We start from the raw sequence: 15,506 nt of genomic DNA, 5'->3' as shown, positions 1-15,506 counted from the left end.
TTTTAAGTACGAGTTTTTGGATCATAAACCAAAGCATTTCTATTAGGGGTAGACGGAAATCAGATATTTTGCTGCGCATTCAAATTTTCTGGGCTTATACTGATTCTGCTAAATTCCAGTTTGATATAATAGATCCGGCAGAAATAAGGACAAACCTTTTTTTAATTATTATTTTGTCAATCTTCAAGCGTCGCGACTAATATTTCAATAGCGCGCTGTGTTCATAAACATCGTAAGAATGCAGCGCCACATTTAAAAACTGATTTCAAAAAGCGGCAACTTGAGGTGCGTCGCGAGTTTCACTGGCGCGATCCGGATGGGTGGTGACGCGACAATATATGAAATGATATTTTACGACGATCACTTTAAGTTTTTATCGTTTTTATTGCTTTCAAGTCATAGTATCGATATATTAATATCGTTCCGTCTCTAGTCGTATAGTGATATCCGGAGACCTCAGATTGTTTTTCCAAGATATAGCATATTTTAGGTTAGGACTTTATAGACAATTTAAAAATATTCTGCATGCTCAATGTATCTACAAAACTCATGTGAATCAAGGTGTTTGACCACATCAATACTTCTAAAACTTTTTTTCAGAGCTTTAGGATCAAAGAAGTATTAGCCTTAGTATTCCTTATGGACTGCATCAAATTTTGAAAGTATAGAAGTGGCCCTCAAAATCAGTTGGGTTGAAGACCACTGGCCTAGTCCGTCTAAGTATTGGTTCTAGTAGAGGGGAAACTTGGCAAAAGCCAGACCGAGGGTTCAGCCTTGACAAGTAAAACTGTCAGGCAGCTCCAACTGAATACCACAAAAAGAACGATGAATCAACAATTTCACGTCACAATACTTGTTCCGTGGCCGCATATCTCCATCCTTGGTTCTGCCCCACGCTCGCCAAATCGATACGCACTTGATCCGCTCGCTGCGCTCCACGCTTTCTTGTACCAATCGGATCCGAAGTGAACACCATCTTTGCAGGGTTGCTGTTCGGCATTCTTGCAGCATGCCCTGCCCATCGTATCCTTCCAGCTTTGGCTACCTTCTGGATACTGGGTTCGCCGTAGAGTTGAACGACCCCGTGGTTCACCCTTCGACGCCACACACCGGTAAATACCGTCCTAAGCACCCAACGTTCGAAGACTCCAAGTGCTTGCAAGTCCTTCTCGAGCATCGACCATTTTTCATGCCCGTAGAGGATAGAGATGGTCGGGTCTCGGGTTTTCAAACCCGAAACCCGACCCGAACCCGAACCCGACGGGTTCGGGTCGGGTTCGGGTTTGAAAATTTTTATTTTTTCGGGTTCGGGTTCGGGTCGGGTTTGACGGTTAAAACAATATCGGGTACGGGTCGGGTTCGGGCTTGAAAAAAGTCGGGTTTAGCCGGGTTTGGGTCGGGTTTGGGGATAATTGTTCACAAAGTAACAACCGGAAAGCTTCCCTATGCATCAGAAACGATAAATTTATCATCTTTTCGAACTCGGGTTCTATTCGGGTTTTTCTTAGAAAACTTTCTCGGGTTTCGGGTCGGGTTCGGGTTTGAACAGCGAAGATTTTTCGGGTTCGGATCGGGTCCGGGTTTGCTTTTAAATTTTTGTCTCGGGTTCGGGTCGGGTCCGGGTTTGAAGGAATAAAATAAGTCGGGTACGGGTCGGGCTCGGGTTTGAAAAATGTGAAACCCGACCATCTCTAGTAGAGGACTAGCGGCCTTATGAGCGTTTTATACATAGTACATTTGGTGTGGGTGTGAACCTTTTTTAATCGCAGCTTCTTCTGGAGGCCATAGTATGTCCGACTTCCACTGATGATGCACCTCCATATTTCACGACTAACGTTATTGTCAGCCGTCAGCAAGGATCCAAGATAGACGAACTCGTCGACCACCTCGAACGTATCCCCGTCTATCGTAACACTGCTACCTAGGCGAGCCATGTTGCGCTTGGCTTCACCTACTAGCATGTTCTTTGTCTTGGTCGCATTCACCTCCAGTTCAACTTTCGCTGCCTCGCGTTTCAGGCGGGTGTACAGGTCTTCCACCTCTTCGAATGTTCGGCCGACAACGTCCATATCATCCGCAAAGCAAACAAATTAACTGGATCTCGTAAAAATCGTACCCCAGCTTTCCGCATAACACCTTCTAGCGACATATTGAACCTTGTCGTAGTCTCCGGTGGGATCCAAACGAACTGAAATGATCGCCTGAAACCAGTGTTGACAGGCTCACACTTAAATCTCAACCAATACGCTCTCCCGTGAGAGCAAATTCATTGGAGATCTGCTTCGCAAATCTCACGCTTGAGATTTTGATGCAAAATCAACTCAAACCGAAGATTCAGTCGCAAACCCGTCAAAAACTCGTGAAACCCGAATGTTGTTGTTTACGTGTATGAGTAAACTGTGGAAATACGAGACAATGAGTCAAAAAGGTGAGCCGACTCATCCATGATTTTTTGACTGGTGAGTTGCGTGCTTAAAATCTCACGCATGAAAAATCTCAAGCGTGAGTTATGAGAAATTGAGTTTTTCACAACACTGTCTGAAACCTTAACACAGTTTTGCACACCTTCCATCGTTGCTCTAATCAGTCCCGGGCACGTCGCATCCCTTGTCGAGTGCAACAGTGGAAAACTTACGTCAATCCGTTCATCCGTTCTCAAGCTATTTCATGACATACAAACACCACTTTATTTTTATTTATATAGAAGATAAAAGATACTTTGAGAACATTTGAGAACTCGTACTCGTACTCGAGTTTAGAATATGTTTGGTTTATCGGCTTCAAGATGTCAACATTGATCTTGCACTTTAATTCAACCAATTCAACATACTGAACTTTACCCTGTTTTATAATTCTGCTAAAATTCTAGTTCAAACCGAATCAGAACGGTAAACTTGTTAACTGCCTTAAATGTCCTTTTAAATCCTTGTATTTCATTCGAGATCTATGTGAATGCGGAAATAACGTCAAAGTATAACGAATATTATATTTTTAATTACTCTTTCTCTTTTTACATGAAAGTGTATAGGGTAAAACATAAAATTGATCATGCTGTTGATCGATTTGAGACATTTTTCAGGTTTTTGTCTCATTTTAGTACTATTTATAACGTGTCGTGCTCAAGACTACACTTTTGAGCATTGTAAAGTTATGTAAATCCTATACGACTTCTAACTTTGATGAGAAGGGGCCGTAGCCCCCCTCAAGGTCGATGGCTGTTTACGCCCATCCTGAGGATACCTTATTAAAATTCTTGGCGTATAATTAATCCTTGCTTTTCGATCTCTTTGCTCTTCTAGTCCCTATTTGATCTCTTTTTTAGACTTGATCGTGCATTTGAGATTCCCACCCAAAAAGCACATACATCTTTACAATTGACTAAATGACGAACAAATGTTTTTAACTACATTGCTTTGTTTTCTTTTTTTCAGCTTACAAAACATCGCACTCCAATCCAGTTTGTAGTATCAAAATAGGCAAAAGGTTAGTTAAATGTGTGTTATTATAAAACAGCGATACGATATTTTTTCTTTTTTTCCATAGGATTGAAATAGTTTCGTTCACACGCCAAGAGTAATCATAATCAGAGTACAGCAAATAACAGAAAATGCAAATCTTCATCTCTAGTATCGAAAATCATACAAAGAAATTAGACGTATTAGTAACGATCCTTAATATTAAGAAAGTGGACAAATACATCATTAGTACTGCTACTACTACCGCTACAGTGGAATCTACTATTACTCCTACTATTTCTTCAACTATTACAAAAACTACTCAAGAATACACAAACAAGTCTGAATACGCTTTTAAGAAATCACTTAATAGTCTGCTAAGTTCAAACAAAAACGGGACAAATTTCAAGCAAGAGACACCAGTGAAAGCGAATAAGACTTACCAGCTGCTCTCATCCATTGAACAGGATCTACCACTGTTACTACAATCGATCGATGAGTCTGAACAACAATCAGGGATTGTATCTGATATTATACTAATCGTTAGTGGTAAATCAAACTTTTGCAACAGTGTTGCAACATCCAGCATCGATTGCAAAACATCTGTAGTGTTCGAAAGAGGGCAGCGGCATTTGGTTTGGTCTCCAGCTAAGCAAAATTATGCGCTGATTGAGCATTGGCCACAAGAAGCATCAGGTGGCAACTTTACTGAAATGGAAACCAGAAACGGGAATTCGACACATTTCAATCATCTGATCAGAAGCATGATGAATGATAATGACACTGTGAATATGATATGTGATTCAATTGATTACCTGATAACAGTAAATACTAATCATAGCATAGTGATTGATGGATGTAGGAGCTTGATCTGTAATGACCAAAATCTAGTTCTTAAGGATAAAAATGATGTAGCCATGGCAAACAATGCAAACGATGCTAATACTTCCGAACAAGCCAAACGAACCTCGAAACTAGTATCAACGTACATTAAGTTTGATGATTTACTACGTATGTCAGAATGGGAGACACATGTGAGCAGAGCAGGCACGAAGCCACGCATGCGGCTTTGTGGCGGTGGAGAAGATTCTATTAACAACGGTACTAATGCATGGGGAGCACCAGGCACTAATAATCCAGGCAGCTCGTGGGGTAATGTAAACCCACAACAACCTGGTGTGTGGGGTAATAATCAGCAAGTTGGAGGTCCAGCCTCATCTGGTGCCAATTTGAAACAACAACCGCCTCAACAACCCGGTTCTGCTGGAGCGGTAAGTGCACCAACTGGACTGTCTGCTGCGGAAAACGCTGAACCTAATGCATGGGCAGGAGGCAATCCAGTGAATCCCAACAGTACAAACGCACAAAATCAACCTGCTAGTGTTAACAATGCATCCAACAATAGTAACAGTGCCAATTCGATTCAAGGCCAGCAGCAACAGCAGACGTCCCAGCCACCACCAGGGGAAACACCAGCGGCTCAACCGAATCCTAAATTAGAGCGTTTGAATACGATGATAGAAGCTCTTCATGCTTTGGATGGTTGGGGCTCTGAGAATGTCAATCAAGATTCCCGGTGGGATGTACCTGCATCTCCAGAACCAGGATCGAAACCCGATCCAAATAGCGCTACAAGTGGCCCTCATGCTGGAATTCCCATGTGGAAAACAAATACAGGAACAGAAATTTGGGAAGCTAATCTACGTAATGGAGGACAGATGCCTCAACAAGCACCTGTGCAGAAGACACCATGGGGCCCTTCCAGCAATATTGGAGGAACATGGGGAGAGGACGATGACGCGAATGAACCTGGAAGTGTTTGGAATGGAGCTACCGGTATGAATCAACCTCCTGTTACTCCTCAGAGTGGACCATCTCAACAGCCTCCATGGAATGCTGGTAATATGTGGGGCCCAGGTGGAGTTGCTCCTGGGGCTATCAAAAAGGACAATGAATGGGGAGGAGCAGCTGGTGGTCCTGCTGGTGGATGGGATCAAAGAAATCCTCCTCCATTGGGCGCACCTAATGCTAACGCCGGAATGGATCCCACAAATGTTGATTTGCGAAACATGCGTATTGCTGGTGCAATGGACAGTAACCGAGAAATTCGAGGTGATCCTAGAGGTATTTCAGGCCGATTGAATGGAAATGTAAACCTTTGGGAACAACACCAACTACCTGGCATGGCCCCGAACAAAATTCCTCAAGTTACAACACCGAGTACGCCAACTACCGGTCCTCAGTGGCCAGCTGGGCAAATCCCTGCTCATAACAAAATGCCATCTGGTTGGGATGATTCGTCTACCCCAGGAGTGCGTAGAAATGTCGACGACGGAACTGCGCTTTGGGGGCAAGGAAATCTTAGTCGCCAGAATTCTAACGTTTCGAACTGGAAGGATGGTCCGGAAGGCATTCAGCGAAATTCTCAACAAAGAAATTCAATTGTTGCCGGAAACCTACCGGGCCCAACTGGCAACCGTTTAGGAAACACTGGCCCAATCAAACCGGATAACCTGTGGGGTCAAAATAACGCTGGTGGTCGTGGCGGAGCTGGCTGGGATGAATCTTCTGGCAATAATTGGGACGATAAAAATTCTGGATCATTGTGGAATGAAAATGCATCCGCTGCCGGTTGGAACAAACCTAAACAAATGGCACCCAACTGGAACGAGCCAACTTCGGACATGGGCTCCGAATGGGGAATGCACAATAATGTTATGAGCAAGCCACCCAACAAGATTAATCCATTGGAAATTATCAGAAGCAGCAAACACTACCGAATGCTTTGTGAAATGGGCTTCAAAAAAGAAGAAGTTGAAACAGTTCTTCGTATTTGCAATATGAATCTTGAAGAATCCATTGAGATGCTACAAAGGAATGGTTCTTCTGCTGATTGGCGACGACAGGATGATCACGGGCCTGGTTTTGGTGGTCAATTTGGAGATAGATTCTCATCCGGTGGAAATTCAGCTTTGCCGTTCCCTCAAGTAATTTGTTGTAATATTAAATTTAGCAAATTTGCTCATTCTTGTTTATATTCTAGCCCAATCAGAACCCACTAAGCGGTTTTGGTGGAAATCCTAATATCAATTCATTCAACAACATGAAGTTTGGTGCTGGCAATGGTGGCCCTAATGGGGCCATAAATGGTCCGTTCGGACAACCTCCAGCAGCGCTCAATCAGAATGCACAATCTCAACCCTCGACACAACAGCTTCGTATGTTAGTCCAGCAGATACAAATGGCCGTACAACATGGTTACTTAAATCATCAAATTCTCAATCAGCCACTGGCACCACAAACTTTATTATTGTTGAACCAAATGTTGAATCATATCAAGGTAATTTTTCGCTTTTTGAATGCTTTCCGTTGACTTATTTTAATTATTTCTAGCAATTACAAGTTATGCAAAGCAATCTAAACCGAAGTGGTGGGGGTGGTGCTAATGCTGTACAAATTTCTCTTGGAATCAATAAGCTCAAATCGCAAATCGGTAATCTGCAAAACCAGATAACCGCCCAGCAAACGATTTATGTCAAACAACAACAGCAACAAAATAATCCGAACGCAGTTCCAGGCGGTGGCCATCCAGCAAATGACTTGTTCCGTACGCCTAACGACCTCTCCGGGTTGCCGGGCACGTTCTCTGACATGTCGTTGAAAGATAACGGCAATCCGTTCCCATCGACTGGAAGCACTAGTCAGCAATCTCGATTGAACCAATGGAAGCTTCCAGCGACCCCAGTAGCTGATAAGGACTCAGATCTCACCGATTTCCCTCGAGCCCCTGGAACAAGCTCAAAACCTGCTGGACTGGGTGTAATGGATGACGGGTATGTATTGTATTATACCGAGACTTTGAAGGCATTGTTGTAGTGTAGTTCTTGTCCACTTCGTATAATTGATAATGAGGCACATCTTATTTTCTCTACTTTGCTTTGCTTTCGTTATAGCGGATATGTTAAATAACCTAAAATTCTTTATACGAAAAATATCTCATTGTCGAGATTCAGACAATTAGAGACATTATTGGAAACTCCCTATGGCAAACTAATTCATAAAGATGCCAAAACAGTATTTTACTCTATTTATCTTCATTTCCTACATTATCAACAATGTCATAATTTAGCGTTATAATATTATCTTAATTATATCCAAATACGACACGTTGGTGTTACGTATTGGTTCGGTATTTTGGTGCTACATATAGAGGTGTATCTTTAATGCTTATTTCTACATTTTAGTACTTGGTCTAATGGTCGATCAAATACCGGTGATGGTTGGCCGGATTCTAACACTCATGACAAAGATTGGGCTGGTAATGCGGATGCATTTACTGATTTGGTGCCAGAATTTGAACCGGGTAAACCATGGAAGGTAAGCGTCTGGTGAAAAAATGTCCATAACACTATATTTTAATTAACCTTAATTTGTTTCTTTTGTATAGGGCACTCAAACAACTCGTATTGAAGATGATCCTACCATAACACCAGGAAGTGTTGCACGTTCTCCACTCTCCATAGCAGCTGCCAAAGAATCGAATTTATTTGCCAATAGCAATAATAACAATAATATTAACAATAACGCAACCAATAGCAAATCCTCGCCGACTGAATCTATTTCGTCCTCAACCTGGAGTTACAACCCAAATAACACTCATGGTGGATTTGGTGGTTCTAAACTGTCGAAAAATCCTTGGCCTGATAGCATAGTTCCTCCTTCAGACTTGTGGGATAATCCACTAGGTAAGAGTCGCGTAGGTCCACCTGGTTTGAAGACAGCTGGTGGTAAATTAGATTCCAATGGATGGTCATCACACTCAGCTGGCAGTGGAGCAGCTGGCTGGAATAGTGGAGCTGCAACGTGGTCATCAACATGGATATTGCTCAAAAACCTATCGGCACAGGTGAGTTGGAATATACTACACACACTGTTCCAACAAATATCTTAACTATATGTTTTGCAGATCGATGGTCCAACGCTACGAACCTTGTGCATACAGCACGGTCCATTACTAGCCTTCCACTTGTATCTCAATCATGGCATTGCCTTGTGTAAATACTCGACACGTGAAGAAGCGAATAAGGCACAAATGGCGCTGAACAATTGCATGCTGGGCAGCACTACAATCTGCGCAGAAACACCAACTGAAAGTGACGTGCAAAACATTTTACAACACCTGGGACCACCCAATGGTACTAACGGCCTCACCGGCAGTCAATCCGGTGGCCAAAACTGGCGTCTCGGAGCAGCAGCCCAATCACAGTCCGTGCGCACCCCAGGTAAGGATAGGGATAGGCGGGACAATATGGTCATACGAGGCAGTAATGGCATCTTTGGGAAGCGGTACGTTTGGCATTTAAATATTTGGCCGAATAAACTCCTATTCCAAACGAACATTAGGCGGAGTTTTGAATAGCCTTTTATTTTCAGTTATACCCGCTGTTCATATAATAACTGCACTAACCTGATAATGTTGATTATTTTGCAAAGACATCTTCTTCGGCCAAACATCCTTTCGATCAAACGTCTTTATGACGAAACATCAAACGCATCTTCTTCTTTTCTGGCGTTACGTCCCCACTGGGACAGAGCCAGCTTCTCAGCTTAGTGTTCTTATGAGCACTTCCACAGTTATTAACTGAGAGCTTACTATGCCAATGACCATTTTTGCATGCGTATATCGTGTGGCAGGTACGAAGATACTCTATGCCCTGGGAAGTCGAGAAAATTTATAACCCGAAAAGATCCTCGACCGGTGGGATTCGAACCCACGACCCTCAGCTTGGTCTTGCTGAATAGCTGCGCGTTTACCGCTACGGCTATCTGGGCCCCAAACGCATATCATATCCCAATGAGCCATTTTACGAAGCTGGTCAAATGACAGGAAACCTGAGACTAAAGTTTACCTTTTCAAATATCGTCATCAGTTTTCGCGATGATGATGGTTGATGACTGTGCGCTTTTCTAGAGTAGCTTTTCATACTGTCATCACTTGCGAGCAATCTCAGATCGATTTGTAAATTGGTGCCGATGAAATCGATTGACGATAAGCATCACAAAATGCTCTGTAATGACCTTCCATCGAATTGAACGCCATATCATCGTTGACTACCAAATCGATGGTATACTACTGAACAGAGTAGATGAAGTATGTGACAATATCAAACCACAAATTGATGTTTTCTTACAAATGTAAAAAAGAGCCCCTTTTCATTGTTCAGGTCCGTTTTCCTTTGATTAGCCATACTGTTCCGATCGACCCCATTGTATATATATATATATATATATATGTATATATATATATATATGTATATATATATATATATGTATATATATATATATATGTATATATATATATATATGTATATATATATATATATGTATATATATATATATATGTATATATATATATATATATATGTATATATATATATATATATATATATATATATATATATATATATATATATATATATATATATATATATATATATATATATATATATATATATATATATATATATATATATATATATATATATATATATATATATATATATATATATATATATATATATATATATATATATATATATATATATATATATATATATATATATATATATATATATATATATATATATATATATATATATATATATATATATATATATATATATATATATATATATATATATAACGCCCGGGAAGAGCGTTCAACTTGCTTGATGCAGGGACTAATTTTAACGAACAATTTCAGCTGCTGATGCCTGGGGTTCGGCTTGGCCCACTACTGGAGCTGGATCAAATCTGTGGGGCCCGCTGGAAGGTCCATCCGATCGAGCGACACCTGCTAATTTAAATTCCTACTTACCCGAGAGCTTACTTGGCACCGATTTGAACTAAATCGAAAATCAAAAAGATGCACTTTTGAAACACGAACATAGTTAGCTAGAAGGAAAAAGTGAGCCAAGTCTGCATAGGATAGATCGGTAAGTATTCATTTCCAGCTTTGCAAATGTTATTGCTTCATCGGTATCTTTCTTTAATCGGTTGTCTTAGAATTTTGTTGGACATCAATGAACGACGGTAGCTGAAGGCCTGGGTTTATAAATGAAGTGTCTTTTCATAGTCAGCGGTTTCGCCTGGCGTAGTATTAAGGTGTTGTGAATGTTTTTATCATTTTTAATAAAAGCGATATACAATTAATATATATTTAAAACAAACAAATGTGAGGATAACAGAAAACAAAACTGAAGCAACACGAACACACAAAACACTTCAAGTCAAAGTAACGTCTAGTTATATGTTTCAAAATGTTAAGTTTTACAGTTGTAAATTAATTTCATGAGTGAGAGGTTCTGAACCCTCCGAACACAAAGCATGCAAATCCTATTACATTTAGGTTGCTTTAGATATAAGGCAGAGAATAATCTGCTGTATTTGGATTTTGTGTACTTGCAGCATTCATTTCCACCGTTTTGTACAAAACAAAAACTAAAGAACATGAGATGGTGAGATTCGTGCATATTAATTTCGTCTAAAAGTCACACTGAATGATGCACATTTTGTAGGTGAAAGCAATTTATAAGAAAATCAAATGTGGTATTAGACTTTAGATTGACGTAAGCAGCAAGTCTGTAAAAATAATGGAAAAAAACTTTACTAATGCTAAGAAAGACAAAGAAAATATCGTTTGTTACTTTAAGCAACATGTGTGAGAAGACAATTAACACAAAAACCTGTTGTAACATTACTAAATGATAGGACCTAATTCGGTTTGTTCGAACCTGAAAACGCTTTTCAACGAACGCCATTTAAAACAAAAGCTTTCAAATTTAAGAGTATTGTTAACGGTAACGTTACTTGCTAGTACTGCAACTATTATTACTATTATTATTTTGTAAGTTTTCTGGTAGTATCAAGACATTATCATGCTTAAACTAAGAACATCCTCAAAGACAAGGAATAACGCGGAGTCAAAACGCGAAAGAAAAACAGCATATTTTCCTCATTTTATTATTATTTTAAAGAGGTGTAGAAAATTATTGGTTGTATTATTTATTGAAATATGTATTTTTATTTTCGTTTTAATAATGTTATCTTTGTACAGATCAGGTAATCTGAGAATACATTTTGTTCATTGACATTAATAAACCAGCTGTACAATGCGAACATTATTGATGAAATCAAAGTGATAATGTTCCACTTCAAACACTCGCCCCCCAACCAACGATTTTTATTCTCAGCGTCCATTGTAGTCCGTCAATTGTTTGGCAAAGCGTGACGCTAAACAAATCAAAATCAGCAATTTGGTATGTGTATTGCAATTATATGGTAAGTGGCAGAAATCAAAGGCATAAAATAAATTCGTTACTGATATTAGTCAATGTGCTTACAAGAAGAGTACGTACGTACAAGCAAACGCATAGGGCATCTTTAATCCGAAGAAAGAAATGATTTCTTCCTTGTAGTTGATTAACGTTATTGGCTGATAACGCCAGTAGAAATAATTTAATCTTATCGCGCCTTCCTTTGCCCGGTGAATCCTAGCCGGCTTTGAGACTATTAGCATCACGCGACTCAAATCAATAGAATGTGCACACCTCATAAAGGACAGGGTTGCGGTACATCTGTAAGAAACTCACAACCACGGTACTCACCAATTGCTCAATTTACCAAGCGCGGATATATGGTTTATTTTTTTTTAATTTCTCCATCAGACTCTAATTATCCTTGAAATGTTGTATTCGAATCATTGTGGTAATTATTTTTCGTTTTTGCAACATTATTTACTCGAAGCTCTAAACATTCAATATTTTATATAATAAGTTTTTCAGATTACTGTTTGACGATAAATATTTGTTTGGAACGTCAGTTGCTGTTACGCCATTAGACGCTTAAAACTGCCATTTTTTCCAGTGCACACGTGATTGAAAAATTGTAACGATCTATAAGTGATACGCCTTAGATTTGACAATAGACGATACATTATAGAGAGACGAGAAAAATGAAATTTCTTCAATTGATTACGAACGTTGCAGACAGTAATATGCAATAATGAGGATGTATTCGATTTACCTATTCCGATATCTTAAATGATAATGAATGGGTTTGAGTCAACCTTCCTCTGAAAAACAAATCTAAGTTGTGTCACTAAGTTTCAATGTAATGAAGACCTAGTCTTCAAATAATACATAAAATTGCAATATGATGCAATACTAAATTGTGATACTTTCCCATTGAATAACATGTTAAACACTAAATTATAGACAAAAAACATCTTCCATTGTTTTACCAAATCTTGCAAATGGAAACGCTTTATAGTTTATCGATAGTTATAATTTATACTCTGAACTTATTATGTGCCAAAACGTTAACTGTGTCCAAACAAATCCGTGCTAATAAAAAGTGAGTAATTCTGTGAGTTGTGAGTCGATCAGGCGTTTTTTACCCTTCCTATAGGAGTGTTTTTGCTTGCCATTCACATTGTATTCCAAATGATAACAATATAACATTTCAAACGATGAAACACATTAAAACTGAAACAATGATTACCCTTAAAACTTAGCCTCTGTAAACAATAAGTTAAATTATTAGTAAACACTAAGAAAGTGATTAACAAAGTTTTCAGATTGTCAAAATCGGGGTCCTTTTTGAGTTTACTGTCTTGTGATACTAACTAAAACAAATATAGGTTTGAAACCAAACTCCAAAGTTATTTTCCGTTTCCTAATATTAATGTTTGAATCGTAACGACTCTACTATTGTTTGTGCGAAACAGATCATCAATTCGCGTAGCATTGCATTGGGGTAAAAGTTTCAAAAACATTTTGTCAGAAAAAAAAGTCATCTCGTGATGATTTGTCACGGTACGGTTTTCTGTAACAACTTGTGATCCACCGCAAAATGTTGTACGGTCATAAAAGCAGATCTGTTTTTTTGACCGTTGAAAACCTTAACCGTAATGGAAATGGTTAGTCTTAGATGTAAGTATAATGAAGCTCTTTCCAGTGTGTCACCAATATTTTTTTTTATTTGATTGTTAAACATTTAAGGTTATGTACCTACATTCTTCCAAGTCAGCACATCGATACGCTAGTTTTGGTTGTTTTTGCTCACAATTACACGTTATTGTTTTGCCCTACTATTAAGAAATAAAAAAAAACTCAGATATACCAGTTCACGAAAACATAGCTTTAAGATTTCAAAATATGGAAACATAACACATAAAAAATGCATCCATAGAATTTAAGCAAAGCCAAGTGTGTGCTAAAACCTAGAGATAACAAATATTGATATCGGTTATTTTTTCCAATGAAAAAAAAAAAAGAATTACAGAAGATCTGGTACCATGAAGTACTTGAAATCAAAGGCAACTTTTTTTGATTAGAGCACATACGTTTTTCGCTTCACAGATACAGAATAGCTGTATTCAATCACACACCCTCGTGAAGATAATATGTTTCCACATTCAAAAGCGCTAATCACGCAAATAAATTATTGAGAACAAAACATTTGGATTAGAAAAAAGTCTAATGTAGCACGGGCTTATGCGCATTTCAAATGGTGGTTCGATAAATATGGAAGTTTCCGTCAAATTGATCGTAAATCTATAAAAAAATGCATCTAGATCATTCCCTCTGTACGTTATTGGCAACTACATGTCATTAACAATCGACTTTTATGTTTTTCCAACATTATCATCACAAACAGTGGCTACAGTTGACCTTTTTAAATACGCCGAATTTTACAGGCCATAAGAAGAGCCACAAGTATTGCTATTTTTTCAAATAAAATAATTAGGCATCGTTCAATAGGCAAGTTGGCCGTTTAAAATGACACTCTTAATAGACCTTTTTTAACTTTTCTGGTCAAAACCCTAAAATTTAGACCAATCTGATATATAAAATGGCCGCCTTAAACGTACTACCACGCATAATTCAAGGACGAAGTGTCTGATTTGAATTGTCAATGTTTTGTGTAGTTCGGCTTATTACTCAATGTAGTATAAGTTGGTATGCCTGGTTGCTTATAACTTTGGAGGTGATAATCATGTTCTCATTTCTTATTCGAATTTACTGTTTCTTGTATCAAACCAAAAATGTTTTTACATGTACATGTTTGATATTGTATCGAAAGACATATTTGCAAAAACCAGACAAATTCAAATGCCTGTGAAAGTATGTTCTTGTTCAGTATCAGAATTGCTAGAACTGTTGGCAAGAAATGTGTTTAGCTAAATATGGTAACGGTCTAGTGATCAGCAAATATTTTTTTTTAGTTTTATTTTTATTCTTTTGATGTAATGGGGCGTATTGTTAAATCTTTTTCTATATTCCTTATACTATATTGCCCTCTCTTTGTATAACTGTGTCATGTTCTATGGCATTTCTTAAATTGAGAAAGGCGGTGCATAATGAGAATATCAAACATTTGGTCACGAACAGCAGTTTAGTATCAATGTATTTTTCCATCACACACTTCTATAACATTTAATGATTACGTACTACCAAATGAAATCGTAAAAAAAATGTTTGACATTGTAAAATTCCACATTCTTCGAAGTATTGTGGAGATATATGAGATTTCCGGTCATGCATTTTTTAAAAACCCAGAAGGACTTTAGTTTTCATGATGATAAATTATGAATAAAATTTCATTTTTTTATATGTGCATCAAAACCAAAGCAAGCAATTACAAAGTGCGAAAGATTGTGATTTTTTACTTTTCCTCTTCTTTTTCATCACTGGCTCCACCTTCATAGTTAAACCGGTGGTTTTAGAAGGATCATGCAAAATGATACTTTTTTATGGATAGCGTTCTGGATAAAGCCCCGCTATCGGTTATTTAGACTTTGAGAAAATTATTTTAAAATGGTCGATTTTTATACAGTCAGGGCATGACCAAAACTTTTCATTTTTGTTTTTTTTTTTTGCAAAGTAAACATGGCTTTTGTATAAAAATTTACCATTCAAAGATACATTTCCAATCCGACGTATATGCAAAAATATAAAAATAGACCTATGCGCAGAATAAAAACATATA

General features: G+C 38.3%; 1 protein-coding gene across 2 annotated transcripts in view; it reads left to right on the top strand.

Moving 5' to 3' along the window:
- LOC5569186 (protein Gawky) overlaps positions 1-15,131 on the top strand; it is a 34,768-nt gene extending 19,637 nt beyond the window's left edge. For both annotated transcript variants that reach the window (XM_021845363.1, XM_001652719.3), the window contains exons 3-11: positions 3,432-3,483; positions 3,544-6,442; positions 6,499-6,795; positions 6,849-7,288; positions 7,700-7,832; positions 7,903-8,361; positions 8,422-8,737; positions 10,219-10,450; positions 10,521-15,131. In XM_021845363.1, coding sequence (XP_021701055.1) covers positions 3,608-6,442; positions 6,499-6,795; positions 6,849-7,288; positions 7,700-7,832; positions 7,903-8,361; positions 8,422-8,737; positions 10,219-10,364 — 4,626 coding nt within the window. In that variant the 5' untranslated portion in view covers positions 3,432-3,483; positions 3,544-3,607 and the 3' untranslated portion in view covers positions 10,365-10,450; positions 10,521-15,131. The remainder of the gene's footprint in view (positions 1-3,431; positions 3,484-3,543; positions 6,443-6,498; positions 6,796-6,848; positions 7,289-7,699; positions 7,833-7,902; positions 8,362-8,421; positions 8,738-10,218; positions 10,451-10,520) is intronic.
- The last annotated feature ends 375 nt before the right edge of the window (positions 15,132-15,506 follow it).

The sequence above is a fragment of the Aedes aegypti genome, chromosome 2 (genome assembly GCF_002204515.2).
Source record: "Aedes aegypti strain LVP_AGWG chromosome 2, AaegL5.0 Primary Assembly, whole genome shotgun sequence".
Lineage (NCBI taxonomy): Eukaryota > Metazoa > Arthropoda > Insecta > Diptera > Culicidae > Aedes > Aedes aegypti.
The sequence above is the reverse complement of the archived record's forward strand: the minus strand, read 5'-3'. Positions and strand labels throughout refer to the sequence as shown.